General features: G+C 31.6%; 1 protein-coding gene and 1 non-coding gene across 2 annotated transcripts; both read right to left on the bottom strand.

The window, feature by feature from the left end:
• Positions 1–7,572: 7,572 nt before the first annotated feature.
• LOC114720628 (transcription factor TCP14-like) lies at positions 7,573–9,681 on the bottom strand. The gene is made up of 2 exons (XM_028906293.1): positions 8,185–9,681; positions 7,573–7,974 (listed from the first exon to the last, which is right to left on the bottom strand). Exons 1-2 carry the CDS (start codon positions 9,380–9,382, stop codon positions 7,871–7,873), a joined length of 1,302 nt encoding a protein of 433 aa, XP_028762126.1. The 5' UTR covers positions 9,383–9,681; the 3' UTR covers positions 7,573–7,870.
• A 3,666-nt stretch (positions 9,682–13,347) lies between these two features.
• Positions 13,348–13,450, bottom strand: LOC114720629 (U6 spliceosomal RNA). Its single transcript, XR_003737983.1, has one exon. It is a non-coding gene; the product is annotated as a U6 spliceosomal RNA (small nuclear RNA).
• Positions 13,451–17,350: the final 3,900 nt, after the last annotated feature.

Below are 17,350 nucleotides of genomic sequence, written 5' to 3'. Positions count from 1 at the left end.
TGGGTGGTGGTAACATTACTTACGATAACGAATCCTTCCAACCCACGAATTTTGAAAACTTCTTTCCTCAAGGAGACAATAATTTGGCAATTATCAGGTATATGTCTTTTCTTAAATTATTTAAATAATTAACTACTAATTAGTAATTTTTTCTAAATATATTATAATTCTAATATAATTTTTTTAATATCTTCTTTCAGGCAGGATGATGATCAAGAATAGCAATTTTAAAATTTTTTTTTATAAATAAATATGTATAAATTAAAATTAGTTCAATTTTTTTAAAAGTAAAAAATTACAATTTGTAGCGGTTATCTAACCGCTCCAAAATATAAAACTGCTACAAAAACTAGCGGTTAAAGTATACGCTAGAAAATGCAAGACCGCTGCAAAATAAATTAAAACACTACAAAAAAAACCGCTTCAAATATCTCGTTGATAACTATAAATACCACATCACCTCCTCATTCATTTACTCCATCTATTTTCCTTCCTCTCCCTTTCTTTTTTATAGTTCTCTTTCTTTTTCTTACTCTCTCATATAGTGGTTTTTTTCTCTTCATTATATGGTAAGGTGATTTTCATTTTATAAGTTTTAATATCTTTTATTTATCTTTGTTTATAATTTACTAAAATTTTTATTTCTCTTTTTCTTTCAAATTTTTCTTCTTCACATTTGTCATACCCTCCTCAACTGATTCAAGCGCTTCTCAACATAACAGTTTAGGTTCAATATTATAAACTATCCCATCTCCAATTCAGCTATTTTATTAAATTAAATTCACTTCATTTGACACAATCATGATTTAACTACTTATTATTTATCACAAAATTCAAATATATAACATGTAATACATTAGTAAATATACATATTAAGAAAAAAATTATGTAATACAATCTACTTAATGGTTTTTTAATTTATAATATTATATTTTTTAATAATTAAACATCTCAATTTAATTTTTTTGCCTGAAATAAACTTCAAACTGCTAGAAAAGGAAAAAAAGAGGGACAAACTTTGCAAAATTTAAATTTGCCGCCATATTTCTAACGGTTCGTAACCGCTAGAAATTTTTGACGCCAATTCCAAAATTTTGTTTCCCTGCAAAATTTGATTTCCTCCAAACTTTCTAGCGGTTATAAATCGCTAGAAATTTTTAGTGCCAAAATAAAAAATTTTGTTTCCTGAAAAAATAAAATTTCATTCAAAACTTTCTAGCAGTTAGTAAACTGCTACAAATTTTTGACAATTTCTAGTGGTTTTAAACCGCTACAAATGTCATCTCATTCCCGTGGGACTCATTTTTTTTTTTTAGCTGTTATTATAACCGCTAGAAAGTTTATGGCGTTTTGACCATACTGTGTAGCGGTTCTCATAACCCCTAGAAATCTGTTTCTTACATTTGATTTTCTAGCGATTTGTCTAATCGCTATAAATGTTATTTGTTGCAGTTGAGACCACTAGAAACATCATATTTTAACTATTACAAAAGATATGGTTTTTTGTCGTGAGATTTTTTGAAATTAATTCTGTACTGCGGTCCTTAAATAAAAGTTTTTTTTTTTTATTTCCCATGAATCTAATTTTCTTTTCTTTTATTTATTTTTTTTATATCCTTATCATGACCTTTTTCATATGAGAACCTGCTCACAAACACCTATTTACACCTAAACACAACACGCACTTTTCACAAATTACACGCGCGAGGACTGATACCCCAACCTCCTTAATTAGAGAGGTGGGATTATGCTACTTATTGGCTATTATTTGTTGCCAACAATTATATGAGAGCATATCTTTGGTAGTATTACATTAATTTTTGTCATAGCCATGTTTTTTTTCCCCTATACAAGGTCATAACCAAGCTATAACTAAGCTAATTTTGGTCAAAATCACATTATAACCAATTATAACCAAAAGCCATCCTCACATTACTCTATTAATACAATTCCAAGCGTTTTTCTTTTCTTTGAGAGAAGTATAAATTTATACTCCCCGCGGTCCTAATCATATATAAGGCAAAATTAACTAATTACATGAATTTTCAGAACTGGTGGCTACTGACTAATATCCTTAAACTTGAACAACAATATGTTACTTCTCAATTTTGACCTTCATTATAATTAATAAAGTGCTTTTAAATATGGGAGTACATCACAGATTAGATAGGGGTAGAAATTAACAAGATTATCAAACAAATAAGGGGAGCTGTGAAAACATAGACATGAAAGAATAACTTGGGCACGATGCTCACGTCCCTTCAAACGACATTGTTTGATGAAGCAATAAAGTTGGTGGGACCTATCTTTTTTTTCCTTGTTAATGCAAATAAATCCCAAACTGATCTTTTCATAATCCAATAGATCTCTTTTATCATAAATCTAGCAAAGACTTCCCCAAAGGCATAGTGATGTAAAAGAATTTGAGGATCTCGACATCTTTTTTTCAATGAAAATTGCAAAGCAAGTAACCATTTCAATAAAGAAGAAAATCGCAGAAGTGATCTTTATTTTTTTTTTTATATGTCATGATAGAAGTGATCTTTATTTTTGTTAAGATTAAAGTATATCCAATACTCCGAAATATTTTATTAGGTGCACCTAATGACTCAATTATTTTTTTTAGAATATTGTATGCACCTAAAAAAAATATTTCGGAATGCTGAGCGCTTCTTAACTCTTTTTTTCCGGTAGAGATTGCAAGTGCCATCTCAACTCTTAGCTTGATCTATTTTCCGGTCATTTGCGCCACTCCGTCCTGTTGTTGTGTTAAGGGGGTAAAAGATGTGGTTGATTTCTAGCTCTTCACAGAATTTAAGGAATGCATTGTTTTCCAACTCTCATCCATTGTCAGGCTTGATGGGCACAAAAGATATACTCCTCCGGTCCTTAATATAGGACCCAATTAGAAGGTTGATCTTGGTCCTAAATATAGGACCCCTTTCTCATATTTTTTCATTCTTTCCTAAATTACCCCTATTAGATAATTAAATACCACAATAATACTCATTATTCATTAATAATACACCGATATATTTTATAAAGTGAATGGATACTTATTACTTTTTGACAAAAACAATAAATAAATCAAATCTCACATTTTTTTAAAGAAATAAATATAGTTCATCTGAATTTAAAATAGTCATAAATTATCACAAATTAAGCTGTATAAATTTCCTTCAAAACTATTAACTATAATTGGACCTATCAAATTTATATAAGCAATAGCTTACTCCTCTGATCCTATTTATAAGTTTCCCTTAAAATTTAATAACTTTTCATCTTTATTTTTATTTAATATACATTATATCCAATGAAAATAAAGTCAACACAATAATAAATAAAGAGTAAAATTATACATTCATATAAATAATTTTTCTTTCTACCCTATAAATGAAACAAAAAATTTCTTTTCACTCTATCTATAAATAGGACTAGCTAAGGGTGAGTAAAACCAAACTGTAACCGAAAACCGAACTGAACCGAATTTAATTTTGATTTTTCGGTTCGGTTATTTCAGTTTTCGGTTACATATTCCGTTTTTATTTTTGTAATAATTTGGTTTTCATTTTTGGTTCGGTTAGTATAAAAAAATTTCGGTTATAACCAAAAAAACTGAAATAAATATATTATATATTTATATCTAATAAATATTATTATAATAAATATATATGTGGGTTTATGTGAAAAATATTATTATAATAAATCACATTAAATGATGAAATATTTAATAATTAATGGCTTTAATTGTGTTTTATTATTATTATTAATTTAAAATCACTTTCATATTTATATATTTCGGTTAATCGGTTAACCGAACCGAAATATTTCGGTTAATTTGGTTTCGGTTAGTTCGGTTATTGGTTTCGGTTTGGTATTTAAAATTTCTCTAATTAGTTATTTGGTTATCACCAATAACAGAATTGAAAAACCGAGTACTCACTCCTAACACTAGCGGAGCAAGTGTTAACAAAAGCAAGGATTTGTCAACGTAATGGCCCAACTTGTTGATAAATAGCTGCAATTATTGGCATCCAATTTTTTGTAGACGTACCGGATAACAGAGCAAGGCGAATATTGCTGATCATTTTTTTTCACCAGCCCAAAATTATTGATCAAGAAAATGGATTGTCAACCATTTTATGGAAAAAGGAGTGTTTGTTGATAAACATAACCACTCGTCAACAAACACTCGAGAATATTAAGAAAAGAAATACGATTGTTTACCAAACACAATTTTCAACATATTGGATTTGAAAACCAGATACGATTATGTCATGAAAACTTCACTTTAAAATGTCATTTTTATTAAAATCTTTTTAGATTTAGCTCCGTCAAAATTCTTTTAACTACTTACGTACAATGGAAGTCCTAAACTATACAAAATATATCTTTGTAGTTCTTCATTCTTTGGAGATCGACTTGATTCTTTTGTCGCTTTCGTGTTCAATCACACACTTTTTATCTCGGCAAAAAAAAAAAAATCTTCTACAGGTTTGGTAATCATCAAAACATAGGAATTTAATAAAACATGTCAAATGATCTCTATCCAAATAGCTAGGTTGTTAGCTTTTGGCAAATTAATCAACTATATGGACTCCTGAAGTAAAAGAAAAGGGCAAAAATTACGCATTCGAAATTTGAAAGCTCCTCAAAAAGACGGTCATTTGTTTCCCAAAAGCTGTAGCTAAACATGCCCAGAGTCTCCTTTTTTTCTTCGCACAATTTGCCTGTCCAGAATTTAATTTCTTTGGTACATTAGAGGAAATGAATAATAATATCTATATTTAGAGAGAGAGAGAGAGATAGAGAGAGAGAGTAACGTGGATCCCCAGTATAAACGGCTTGTACATATTTTATATTCTTTGTTTGGATCACTAGCCAGCTACGTGCTTAATTATCCAAATCAAGCTTGAAAACTGACGCAGTGAATTGAAGAATCAAAGTACATGTATATAATTCCAAATACAAAACCCTAATTCATTAATGAGCAATGGTCCCTTCCACTGAGTTTTCCAACTGATAATATAAATATCTAGCTCCAGGCTCCAGCTGTACCTTAATTTGGCTCTTCACCACACATCATATCATCACCTTTGTTGGTCTCAGCTCAGAAATAGTTCTGCTCATTGATTATTACACCTTGATATGGAAGGCTGAATCATATACTTATAGGTCGCAGATTAATTATGAATGATCTAAAATGGGAAAATTCCATCTGAGATTTAACAAATTACTGAAGGACACAAGATAGATATGATTGCGGTTACGTACCTACAAAGTAAAACCTAAAGACACACCGGTAACAATAACGTGGAAACTTTACTGCAGTAAATCATATATATATATATATATACACAGAGAAAGAGAGACGCATTATGAAGAGAGAAATGAATTAATGGGGTTAGGACCCACGTTCTGATAAACCTAACTGTTGATCCTTAATGAGTTTCTGTTTGTATATGAGAGTGTGTAACAAGATTGACATATAAAAGGATGGGTATCTTGTGCAGAATAAAGACCAACTGCTGTACGATTTGGCCTATATACACAAGCATCCAGTCCCCTACACTGCACCCAAATTAACGCTTTCCCTCCAAATTAAATCTACCCTTCAATACTTTTCATATATACATATGCAACTTAACAAGCTACCATTTCAAAATGAATTTTATATTTAGAATAATAATTTTAAGTTTGACGATTTGAACTCAGTTTCCTGAAGATTGATTATTAGTTGGATACATACATACATACATATATATATATATATATATATATATGGAATTGGTGGGTTCCACGCGTTTTGATTAATACAAGTCTTATCGCTGTCACCATAGTGTATTGCATTTTGAGTTAGGAGATCATCTGGCATGTAGAGCCATATTGGATATATATAGTGTCAGTCTTCTGCATTCACATGAGGTTTGTATAAACTTTGTTATTAATTAGGTTGAAAATTGTGTTAATTAACTGAGTTGTGATAGGTAACATACAAAGAATATATAAATACTGAAACTAGTTTCATTGCTAATCATTTTAATGAATGCCCTAAGCTTATCAAATCTAGAACATCCATATTTCATTTGGATGGTCCGAATTTGATTTTTTTTATTTTTATTAATTCAAAATGATTATTTTAATACGTGTAGAATCTAAAATAAAGATAATCTCTCAACTATCAATTTTTCAAGGAAATAATTTTTTCTCTATTTAAAAATAATTAATTAAAAATTTTAAATCTGAACTGTTCAAATAAGATATAGACAGTCCAGATCTAATGAGTTCAGAGTGCTAACCAAGATAATGAATATTGAAACTAATTCCTATAATACTACTATGTGTAAAAGAATATGTAAGAGTGGGAATGTCCATCATCATCATGCATGTTTCGTACCAGAAGGAGTACTAATCCAAAATATAATTATATTTCATTTCAACCCTTATAGATATATATATTTATATATATATATATATATTAGTCCTATTTTATTCTGCACTTACAAATTATTAAAGTTGTCCAGCACTACTAAACACTCATGATCCTAACTAAATTGGAATGATGTGAAGAAGATATTAAAGTACTAGTGCGCATAGAAAAATATTACAATAATAAAACTGTAAGACAATAATTTGAAAAAAGTCTCCGCCGGTAAAAAAGAAATGAACTTTTGAAAAACGCGTCTTTGAATGTATATATTATTTTGAAAAGACTTGCACCGTCAAATTGCTTGAGTATTATCTTCTATTTCACGCATAACCGACGACACTGAAAGACTTACATATACCAACTCCTGTCCTGTACTAATTATAAGATCTTATTATAAAATTTTGTTAACGAGATCTTATAATTAGGTCTAATTTTCAATATATATTATAAGGTGGCTTTTAAGTATAGCACCACCTAATTGCCCTTGCCGTCCCTGTGCGTCAAGTACCCAAGCCATGCACTTTTATGCATGAACGTCACAAAACTTTACATAATTGAGTAGCCCAAAATTAAAATTAAGAAGATGATGATGATGAACTATTTACTCTATACTCAGGTCAAGAAAGAACTAGTTACTATACCAGCAACGTACAGTACATACAGTTTCTTCCTCTCTCTCTCTCTCTACATGTATTTCTGTGTGTGTGTGAGAGAGAGAGATGTTGAAGGGTAGTGTTGTGAAGGCAGAGTTTGTGTATATGGAACTTTAGGGGTTATGGCCAAAACCCATATGGGGCTCACCACCCACCTGATAACTTCATCACCCTCCAGTTCAAACCCCTCTTCTTCTTCATCTCTATCTCTTGGTCCCCAGCTACCAAGTACAGTCCATATATAATAATTCACCCACTGGATGACCATTATAATATATACACACACCCATATACATATATATATATATAAGCGCATTATTTTTGCTGCAGTTTTTCCAGAGCTCCACTGGTTGATCAGACCACGTCACAGAGAGCGCTCATATTCTCTCTGACCCATACATAATTGCAATGAACAATAATCGAGCTTAAATTTATACTATGCGTTTGTCGTTTTATATGACTTCGATCATGCATGAAACCCAATATAAATTTGGTCGGAAAGAAAGAAACTGGTATGCTATTTTGTCATGAATTTACTACAAGTTCTGTGAGAGTATGTATCCTTCTGGTTTTTATCGAGAGGATTAACCTAATCCCTCGCCGTAATGTTCAAGTAAAGATACTATAATCCGAGACCATTTGATAGAGGATGTGTAATGAATATACACACACACACATGTATGTATGTATATACAAAAGGAGCCAGTATCATAGAGGGACATACATATATGCTTAACAAAACGAGAAGAGTTTATAGTGCATTGACACAGAAAGCGAAAGCCATAAATTAAATGACTTTGTGAAGAGAAAACAAAGCTTGAGGAAAGCAAATACTAGCAGTTGTTAAAATAGATGAAGCTTTTCTTCTCTCAAACCCTAATACCATATCCACTGTAACACCAAAATCGAATATATTAAAGCAAGCAAACTTGCGCCTGTACTTGGAAATGGACACAATAGAAATTTAATTATATATATATAGGCTCGGAAACCGATATATATAGTAGTAGGAGACTAGTTGTGATAAGTAGTAGAAGATCAGAGAAGCTAGAATACTATTTGATCCTCATATATTATTATATATTCCTCAGGAATGCTCACCTCCTCCACCGTGTCCAGTAATGGCCGGAGACTCTGAAACGCCGCTCGCCGGAATCTGCCTGTATGCATTTAGGGCTGCGAGCATGCCTAGGTTGCTTTCATTCATCACAGTACCACCTAATTGCTGTCCACCCATCAGAGCCATTGGAGAACCAAAATTCATAAAATGAATCCCACTGCCTGCAGACATGGCTCCTCTATACATGTTACTATAATTACCAACAGAAGGAATTGCCCATACGGGGTCGCCACTACTGCTTCCGCCGTTGCCGCCGCCACTGCTGCCTATGGATTGGTTGTTTCCGGCGGGGCTACTCACCATCCAAAACGTCGCGGGAACTGATGAATGACTTGACGGAATTGAGCCTGTGCTGGATTGTAACAAATAACTCCCCATCTGACTCTGTGGTGGTTCCTGTTCTGGTGATGACCGTCTATTTTTCCCTAAACTTCCTTCGGTTTCTGTTGTCGTTGATTCAAGGCCGCCTCCGCGGCCGCCGGTTTCTTCCCTGAGCTCTTGCTTTGATAGTTGTAACATGGCATTCACATTGCTCGCAGAACTGAAATTATTCATCGAAGAATTCTCGGAGGAATTGGAGGAAGAAGAAAACCCAACGGCGCCACCGGGAAACAAGATCCTTCTTGAATCATCCACGACCGTGTTTCTCAACTGCAACGACGAAGAAGAAAACAAGCTGGGACTGAAGTAATTACTATAACTATTACCCCTGAAGTATTGTGACGGCGCCGACACGGTCGACCCGGAGCTGCGGAGCGAGATGTTAAGCGAAGTGAAATTGGCGGGAATGGTCCCAGTCCCGGTGGCAGCGATCACGGCGGGTTCGGCCTGCTGGAGCAGCCACTCGATGGTCTCGCCGTCGGACTTATGGCCGAGCTCCCTGGTCAGCTGAAAAACTCTGGCAGCACAAGCCGCTGGCATGCGGATCCGACGGCCCCGACCTTCCACCTTCGTGTGCCTGTCCTTAGTGGAGGCACGCTTCGGAGGCGGCTTCTTGGATTGGTCGGCGAGCTGCAGGTTACTATTGGGTCGGGTCGGGTCGACGAAGCCAGCTGTTGCTGCAGCGCCTGCATCATCATCGTCATCCCGTCGCTGTTCACCATTTTTCTTCTCCAACAGTTGCAGCGGGAAATTGGGCCTGCGGATCCCATTAGAATGATCTGCCTCCTCCATGATCATATGATCTGAAGATATAGAAAAGCTGAAGAAAGAAGGATTTTTTTAAAATTAATTTATATCTAAAGGAGGGAAAAAAAAAAAAAGTGGCTGAAATCTGCTGGTGCAAATCTGGGTGGGCGATGATATGGGACAGTGGGCTAAGTGGGTCTGTGTTTTCTGGGTGTATCGTCTTTGTGGAGCATGGGATGGAAATTCCTCTGTGATGGGAACGAACAGGATGGCTGGCTGGCTGGCTGCTGAGTTGTGTTCTCTCTCTACAAGTCTAGAGAGAGAGTGAGGGATGAGGATGACAAGCTTTAAGCAACAACAATAATGAGTGGGAATAATAAGGGGGTCATCCTATAATTTGGAAAAGCAAGCAAAATAAAAAAAAAGGGCTCATTATTAAATGACATGTTTTGATTTGGGGGATCGGAATTACTTTAATCCTTAGTGCACGAAATTTAACAAATTAGGCAAATTAATAATAATCATCGACCAATATGCGTAACAATTCAGAACATGAAAAAAAAAGGATATAAATAAATATATACATGAATAATTTATGCTAATTGAATTCGACTACTACTTGTATTAAAAGTAAAATAATGTTATTTCTCTTATTCATAGAAACTAGGGTGAAGCGTAGTATTGACTGATTTTTATTATAGGTTTCTTGCAATCTTTATTGATGTATTAATGATGATTGATACTGGTATTAATTTTGACCCGCTAAAAAATGTTCTTTTCCATTAATTCATGGTTATAAAAACCATTACGTTGCATGCCGTTTTGCTAAGAAAGTCATAGAACAACACAATACTATTTTTTAATGAGAAATTATAAAAAATATTTAAAAAAATCTAATAAAAGTAATTAATTTTGGGAGGGGGAAATAGTTTAGGAATGGGATGATGGATGGATTTGGATCTCCCCTCGTCCTTTATATATGTATATGTGGACAAAAAATAAGCAGCTGGGATTTAGTATTTTATAAAATTAATTTTTTCCATACTTTTAGTTAATTTACAGTTCTAAACTGTTCCGATCAAATTTTAACAATTTATATTTATTTATTTAATATCATAATAATAATTTTATAGAACATTAATTTTTCAATTTAAAGAGGAAGATAGATGTGGGGAAGAAAATGAGAGAGGGGGGATGATAAGTGAATCCAGATAATATATATATATATATGGTATGAAATTAAAAAGATAAAGAAGAAGGATATTTCTTTTTGGGGAGGGAAGGAATTACTAATTAAGAAAAGGTAAAAGAATGTAAATAAAATTTGGAATAGGGGGGTTGGTGGAAGCAAGCAAGGAAGAAGAGTGGCTTCAATCTGACTCCACGTGCGTCCCTGTTTATATGTATCATTCAATCCATCATACAAACTACAAAGCCTTCTATTGATATGTTCTATTTCTATATATGGGGCTGGGCACACACAGACACATATATATATGAGCCTTACTTTAATTTTAGTTTTGGATTTTTTTTTAATTACTGCTATGTCAGTTTTACTCTTCATTTTGCATCATTATTCCACTATCTACTTTTTTTGCCTGTGAGGAAAAGGAGTGAGATTGAAAAGGATGTATGCGGTAAGGTTTTTGTGGGTGTGTATATTTTGGTGTCTTAACTGGAAATATACAATAACCGAATTGTCTTTTTTTTTTTAAAATACTAGTGTATCCTTATTCATTAAAAAAAAAATTGAGTGAGGGACAGAATGAGTAGGAAAAAGAGATAGATATATAATCAATGGAAGTTAAAAAAAAAAAAAAATTTCAGACATGTACAACGTGTATAAGGGTCTATTTGGGATAGCATTTAAAAACTCTTATAAAACATTCCTTATAAGTCGAGACAAAACTCCTCTCACATGCTTATATAGTGTTATGTAAATCACAATTAAAAAGTTACTCATATGTTATTTCAAATAGGTCCTAATTATACCCCTCCAATCCTAAATGTAATGGTTATTAGAAAAATTAATTAAATTAATTAGTTTGTAAAAAAAAATGTATTAGTTTTGCTAAATCATTCATTCTACATTTGCACTAGAAACTATGCTTTTGATGAAAAACTCCCTTAAATCTGTAAAATAAAAAAGAGATTTTGAGAACAAAGAATTAAATATTTGGAGAAACAAAATAAATTAAGATCTTATATTTAAAATCAAAATAAATTTTTTTTACTCGCTCTTATGTTTAGGACGGGAGGGAGTAGTATGTTATTTCTTTGTTTTCTCATCGCCTGGACAATACTTTACAATTTTTTAAAAAGGTGAAAAAATTAAAGAAAAATCTACTTACTATAACATATATAATGCAATGAGAGGATGTAACAACTAGGATACCCTAAAAGTTCTTGTAGACGTTGAAAATTCAAAGCAAGTGGACAATGTGAGCCTGTTGTCATTTCTTGTATTGAAACTTCTGGGCATCTGGAACTTTTTGGTTTTTACATTCACTCCTTGATATCTTGTAATAGTTCTCCCTATATCTTAGTTTTAACCCTAATATCCATCTTTCATTTTCATATTTCTAAAACGAAAATCAATATTATTCTTTGTTATTCTCGTTGTTGTAGTGAGTTTCATAGGTAAGCCGTATATTATAAGTATCTTATGAACAATGTTTAATTTTTCCTTTGTGAAGAATTAATTCAATATATATTACAAAATCATGTTATATTAAAAATGATGAATATGCATCCTAATTAATCAAGGGGAGCCAATAAGGGCCTGCATTATAAACTAATTCAATATCCATCTTAATGAAAAGTACGAATAACAAGTAAGATCACAAAAAGAATATGTACATTATAGGATTGAGTTTAATTAACCAACTAATTAATCCTTATTTTGTTTCTCTGTGTATATATATAGTCCTATATATATATATAACTTATTTTTTTGGTAGTAAATATCGTGCAATGATTTAAACGACGCCACTAGGTGTTATATATGAGGCATGGCACATGGAAGCCCATGTGACCAAAGGGACAAAGTGTGACTTAAAAGCGAACAAAATAAATTGGAAATAACACCACATGGCCAAGCAAAATGACACACTAAAATTACACGTCACCAACCAACATGCCTAACTAATAATGATCATAGCATATCTATATATATATAATTATAATTATTTAACTTTGAAATTAAAAGTTGATAATTTAGTTTGTGTGGATTAAGATCGCTCAAATATATCGTTGTTGATAAAGATGAATGTGACTGTTATAATTTGAAGTTGATAATTTTTAGGCTTGATTTGACGACGATTGGCGAGTTCGAATTTGAAATTTTCAAAAGTGAAAAATTCAAATGTTATATATGAATAAAAGTTTGATGGATAATTATAGTGGAGTTGAATCAGGGGTGGGCGCGTCACTGTAGGATCGTGCTGGACTCGACAGTGACAAATTAATTGTTGTCCTCCTCTTCCGTTTTAAATACATAAGGCATATTTTGTAAAATTTAATAGCGTTTCAATACTACTTGGTCAAAAAAAATAGGGTTTCAATACTCACATCAAGTATTTTGCATAATTCTAAAAATAATTAATACTGCCTGCGGTCCTTAATATAACTTATATAAGAGGCAGGTAACTAATTTAAAAATATTAAGAAAATTTGTTAAACTAATTATTTATCACAAATATGTGTTGATTTCCCTACACTATCATCATCTTTGATCATGTGTATTGAAACTACTCCTAATAAGAAATACTCCTCACAATCAATAGGGATAAAACTGGTCCTAGAAAATTTTATTCTATTCATAAAACACTTTCAATGTACTTTATACATGTTATAAAAAACTTTAAATTTTGTTAACTGTGTTTTAAAATTAAATGAAGAGTCTCTAGTTCTATTTATATATTTATATAGGACAGAAAAGCAATATTTTGTATTGTCTTTAATACAAGTCATCTTGATGAATATATAATTTTATTTCTATTTTCTAATTTATTTTTTTATTGATTGTTACTTTCTTGATTTGTGCGTGTCATCCTTGTGCAGGGATCATGCTAATCTTCTCTGTATTGTTCTAATTTTATCGGATGTCCCCGAAAGGACTATTGACTGTTACTTTCTAAGAAAGTGTACGTTTTTCCAGTTTTAAATATATGAGATATTTAAGGAGTTAAATTTTATAATAAATATGCATATTTATTTTTTTCTTAAATTAATCTATCTAATTTGTAAACCAACATATAATTTAATACTACTTCTAGTCTGATTATAAGATTTTGTCTGTAGACTACAACAAAAAAAGTTTTATAATTATGACTGGAAGTAGTAATATATAAGGGTATTTTAGAGAGTTCATGTCACGGTTGTTAAAATATTTAAGTAATAAATTTAATTAGAAGTGTTTTGTAAATAAGACGAAGGTATAGTATCAAAAACTACCTAGTACCTAGCTATAACTCGTACCTAAGCCAATGTTAGTAATTAATTTTATTAAAAAAAATAAAAAAGAAGCTAGATTCCAGAATTAAGTGAGGTGGGGGATTCCTAATGATTTGGAGATGCACATGCTTTGAAGTGTTAAAAGGTTTTACCCGCAAAGCATTTAACCAAAGGAAGGACGTAGTACGTACGGTACTATTGTTATGTAAAACACGGGCAATTAGTGCTGTCTCTTGCAGTGTAGTATAAGGACCCGACGGCATCTTCACGTTTCCCTTCTCAAAACCCTAATTAACTATGCCCCCCCTCTTCCTATTTTGCCTCCATCTCAGGTCAGGCGGTCAACTATTCTCCCCAAAAGTTCAACCAATTTTACACATCTCAGATGAAGGAAGTAAAAAGATACTCTCCCTCTCTAGTCTCAAGTATAAATAAATCACTTTTAATTAAAAATAATTAAAAGTATTTAATCTGTCATAAATTTTAAGTTTTTTTTTTGTAAAAATTCATAAGGGCAATATGGTTCTGCTATCAAATTATATAAGCTCCCTCTAGTCATCATGTGTGACTAAAATGAAATTTTTCTTATTCAGGTGACTATTTGAGGATTTTCAAATTCAACAATCATTTTCTTATTGTTTTTCTTTTTCAAAATAGGAAATCAAGAGTGTGTATTATCAAATAACATGTCAACATTTCCTCTGTTTTCTTGTGGTTTTAGTGTAATGTACTATCTAACCGGAGGACAACTTAAGAACATTATATTATAATTTATCAAATTACATGTTATCCTTTCTTTATTTTTATAGTTTTAACTTAATTATAACTCAATTTTATCGCTCTAAATTTTAATTCAATACAACTCACTCTTTAAACTTCAACTCGATTACAAGTCATTATCACTGAACTCTGATCTGATACAACTTAATATCGTTATAATTTTATATATAAAATTACAAACAGAACAATAATAAATAATAATAGATGTTTAAATGACTTAAGGATCGTGAGAATTATGGAAGGGGGGAAAAGGACTAGTTAGTACCTTAGCAGTGGGTGATGATGACAGAGATGTAATGGGCAAAGATAGGTCACATGGTATGCTTACCTACGTGACCATGTCTGACGCTAATCAAACATCTCTCTCTCTCCTCTTTCTCTCTCTACACTTTTGTTTTTGTGGGAATGTTGGTGGTTAACGGATGCCCTTTTCTTTTTCTAATAATTGATTTTCCTCAATCTCATATCTTCATTTTCAAACCTCCAAATCTAACTTCGATTTTTGTGTTTGATTCTATCTTCTTCTTTTTTTTAAAAAAAAAAAAAAATCTTATCATCTCACTATTGAGATTGCATTTTCAATCATTTTTAAGTTAGCTGCACCATACGCCACCTCCTCATTTTTCACATAATTATTAGGGTCATGGGCTTTTCCCAGTATATACATTTATTTATAATAGTAAATATTCTCATAACTAAAAAATATCATCATCAATCAGTCTTGCATAAAATAAAAAAAAAATCTACCCATAAAATGGTGTTTTGGAAAAATGAAGATGGTGACTTTTGTATACGATGGTTGACGAAGACGAAGGGTAATTCGATCGGGTAGCGGAAAATGAAAAGACGGAATGACAGCTTGGAATTGCAGAATTCTCAATCCCAATAAAGAAAAAGAGTTGGCTGGCCAAAAAAAAAAGAGAAAGAAAAGGAGTTGTTCTGTTTGTTTTTTTTTTTTAATAAAAAAAATAGACAAGTTACGTTATGCAAGATATACTAGAAATATGAGACACCCACAATAAATTTTTTAAAAGAAAAATAATTATAAAATAAGTTTTAGAAATTATTATTTTTTATTTCAAAATTTGTCATTACAAACTGATTAAGTTGTTATTAAAATTTTTTAGTAATTATTTTTATTCTTGAGACCTTATTACAACTCTCCTTAGAAATATTTATATGTTACTAGCAAGTTTTTTTCATATTAATAAGAAAATTCATGCCTCTTGCAAAGTGTAAATTGCATCCTTATGGCTGGCAAAAAAAATTGCATCCTTATTAATTTAGTTGCCATGGTTGACTCAAGTCAAGTAATATTAAGTAGTAACTTCTTAAATTTTACTTAATTATGAAATTGTGTGTTGCAAGTTTCAGTAAGTATTTGAGTTCTTTCTCCAACTCTAATTTTATTTATAGTACATTTGATGTTATTTTCTTAATGCATTCAGCATCTCTGGAAGTTATTTTTCAATTATATCTAGTATTTTAATCTTATTTATGATTTTAAAAAAGGTTAATACAAACTTTGATCCCTCAAATTTATTTTTATTTTGGTTTTAGTCCATCAAATTTTAAATTATAAGTTTTAATCCCTCAAATTTTTTTTATTTAAAACATTACTCCCTATAATGCAATAAAAACCTAGACCATTTTATCCCTTAAAAGGACTAAAATTTATGATTTGAAATTGGAGGAATCAAAACCAAAATGAGAAAAAATTTGAGGAATCAAAAATTATATTAATCTCAAATAAAATTAGGGTGTTAAAAATAACAGAAAAATAACATCAACGGCAACCTGAAAATAAAATTGGGAATGCCAGATAGCAATAGTTTACCAAAGAATATAATAAGGAAAAAGTGCAACTTTTGAGAATTAAAAAAAAAAAAGAAAAGGAAAAAAGAGAGAGGTGGTGGGAGGATCATAATGAATGAGAGAGCACAATAATGAAAGGCCCTTCTTTTGATGTCCATAATGTAGCTCTGCCCCCTCCACTGCGCTGCACTAAAAGTAATGCATTCATATGGTACAACCTCTTCTCTTCTCTTCTCTTCTCTTCCCCATTTCATTTTTTTCCCTAAAAAAAAAACTGAAATGACAAATTTACCACTTAAAAATCACGAAAACACCAATTTTTAATTTTCAAACAAATATAAGAAATTCAACTACTTCTTATTAGTTAGTTCTACTTTAGAATCGAATCGAACGAACTACATCACCTTTAATAAAGGATTTCTTTCATTCATTTTTTTAAAACTTAATTTCCTCCAACATTGAAAATATATACTCTATATTACTTAAAATACAAAAATTATATAATTAATTCACATATATTAATGAAATTAATTAAATAAAAATAGGTGCTTTCTTTTAAAAAAAAAATACCCTCTCTTAACAAAATATTCAATACATTGACCGGAAAGAAAAAATCCTGTCTTCCTGTTGTGGTGAATATGAATTCAGTGGGACAGAGGAATGAGAGCTGTAAGGTGGTGTCGACGTGGTGAAGTCCAACACCGTTAAGGACGATAAATGAGTCAAACCTTTGTGTTTTTAATTATTCACTTCTTCATTCATTTTCTGTTCCTTTCTCTTTACATCTTTACTACCTCTCTTTTACACACACACACACACACACACACACACACACACACACACATATGGCTTTGCCTCTTCGCCATGGCAACGACTCTCTGCTTCAATATTAATTACTCTCATCCAACTTACGTACCAATACTTGTAATGTTTTGCCTCCTCCAACTTCAATAACATATCCTTTCTTTT

Source organism: Neltuma alba, unplaced genomic scaffold (genome assembly GCF_004799145.2).
Source record: "Neltuma alba isolate B1F8T4 unplaced genomic scaffold, ASM479914v2 tig00011992_pilon, whole genome shotgun sequence".
NCBI classification, from domain to species: domain Eukaryota; kingdom Viridiplantae; phylum Streptophyta; class Magnoliopsida; order Fabales; family Fabaceae; genus Neltuma; species Neltuma alba.
The sequence above is the reverse complement of the archived record's forward strand: the minus strand, read 5'-3'. Positions and strand labels throughout refer to the sequence as shown.

Bases quoted from the DNA above. Each gene is read 5' to 3' on its own strand.
- LOC114720628 (XM_028906293.1), bottom strand. From the start codon at position 9,382: ATGATCATGGAGGAGGCAGATCATTCTAATGGGATCCGCAGGCCCAAT. The intron at 7,975-8,184 runs GTGAGCATTCCT...TTGGTGTTACAG, and splicing joins TACTGGACACGGTGGAGGAG to TGGATATGGTATTAGGGTTT.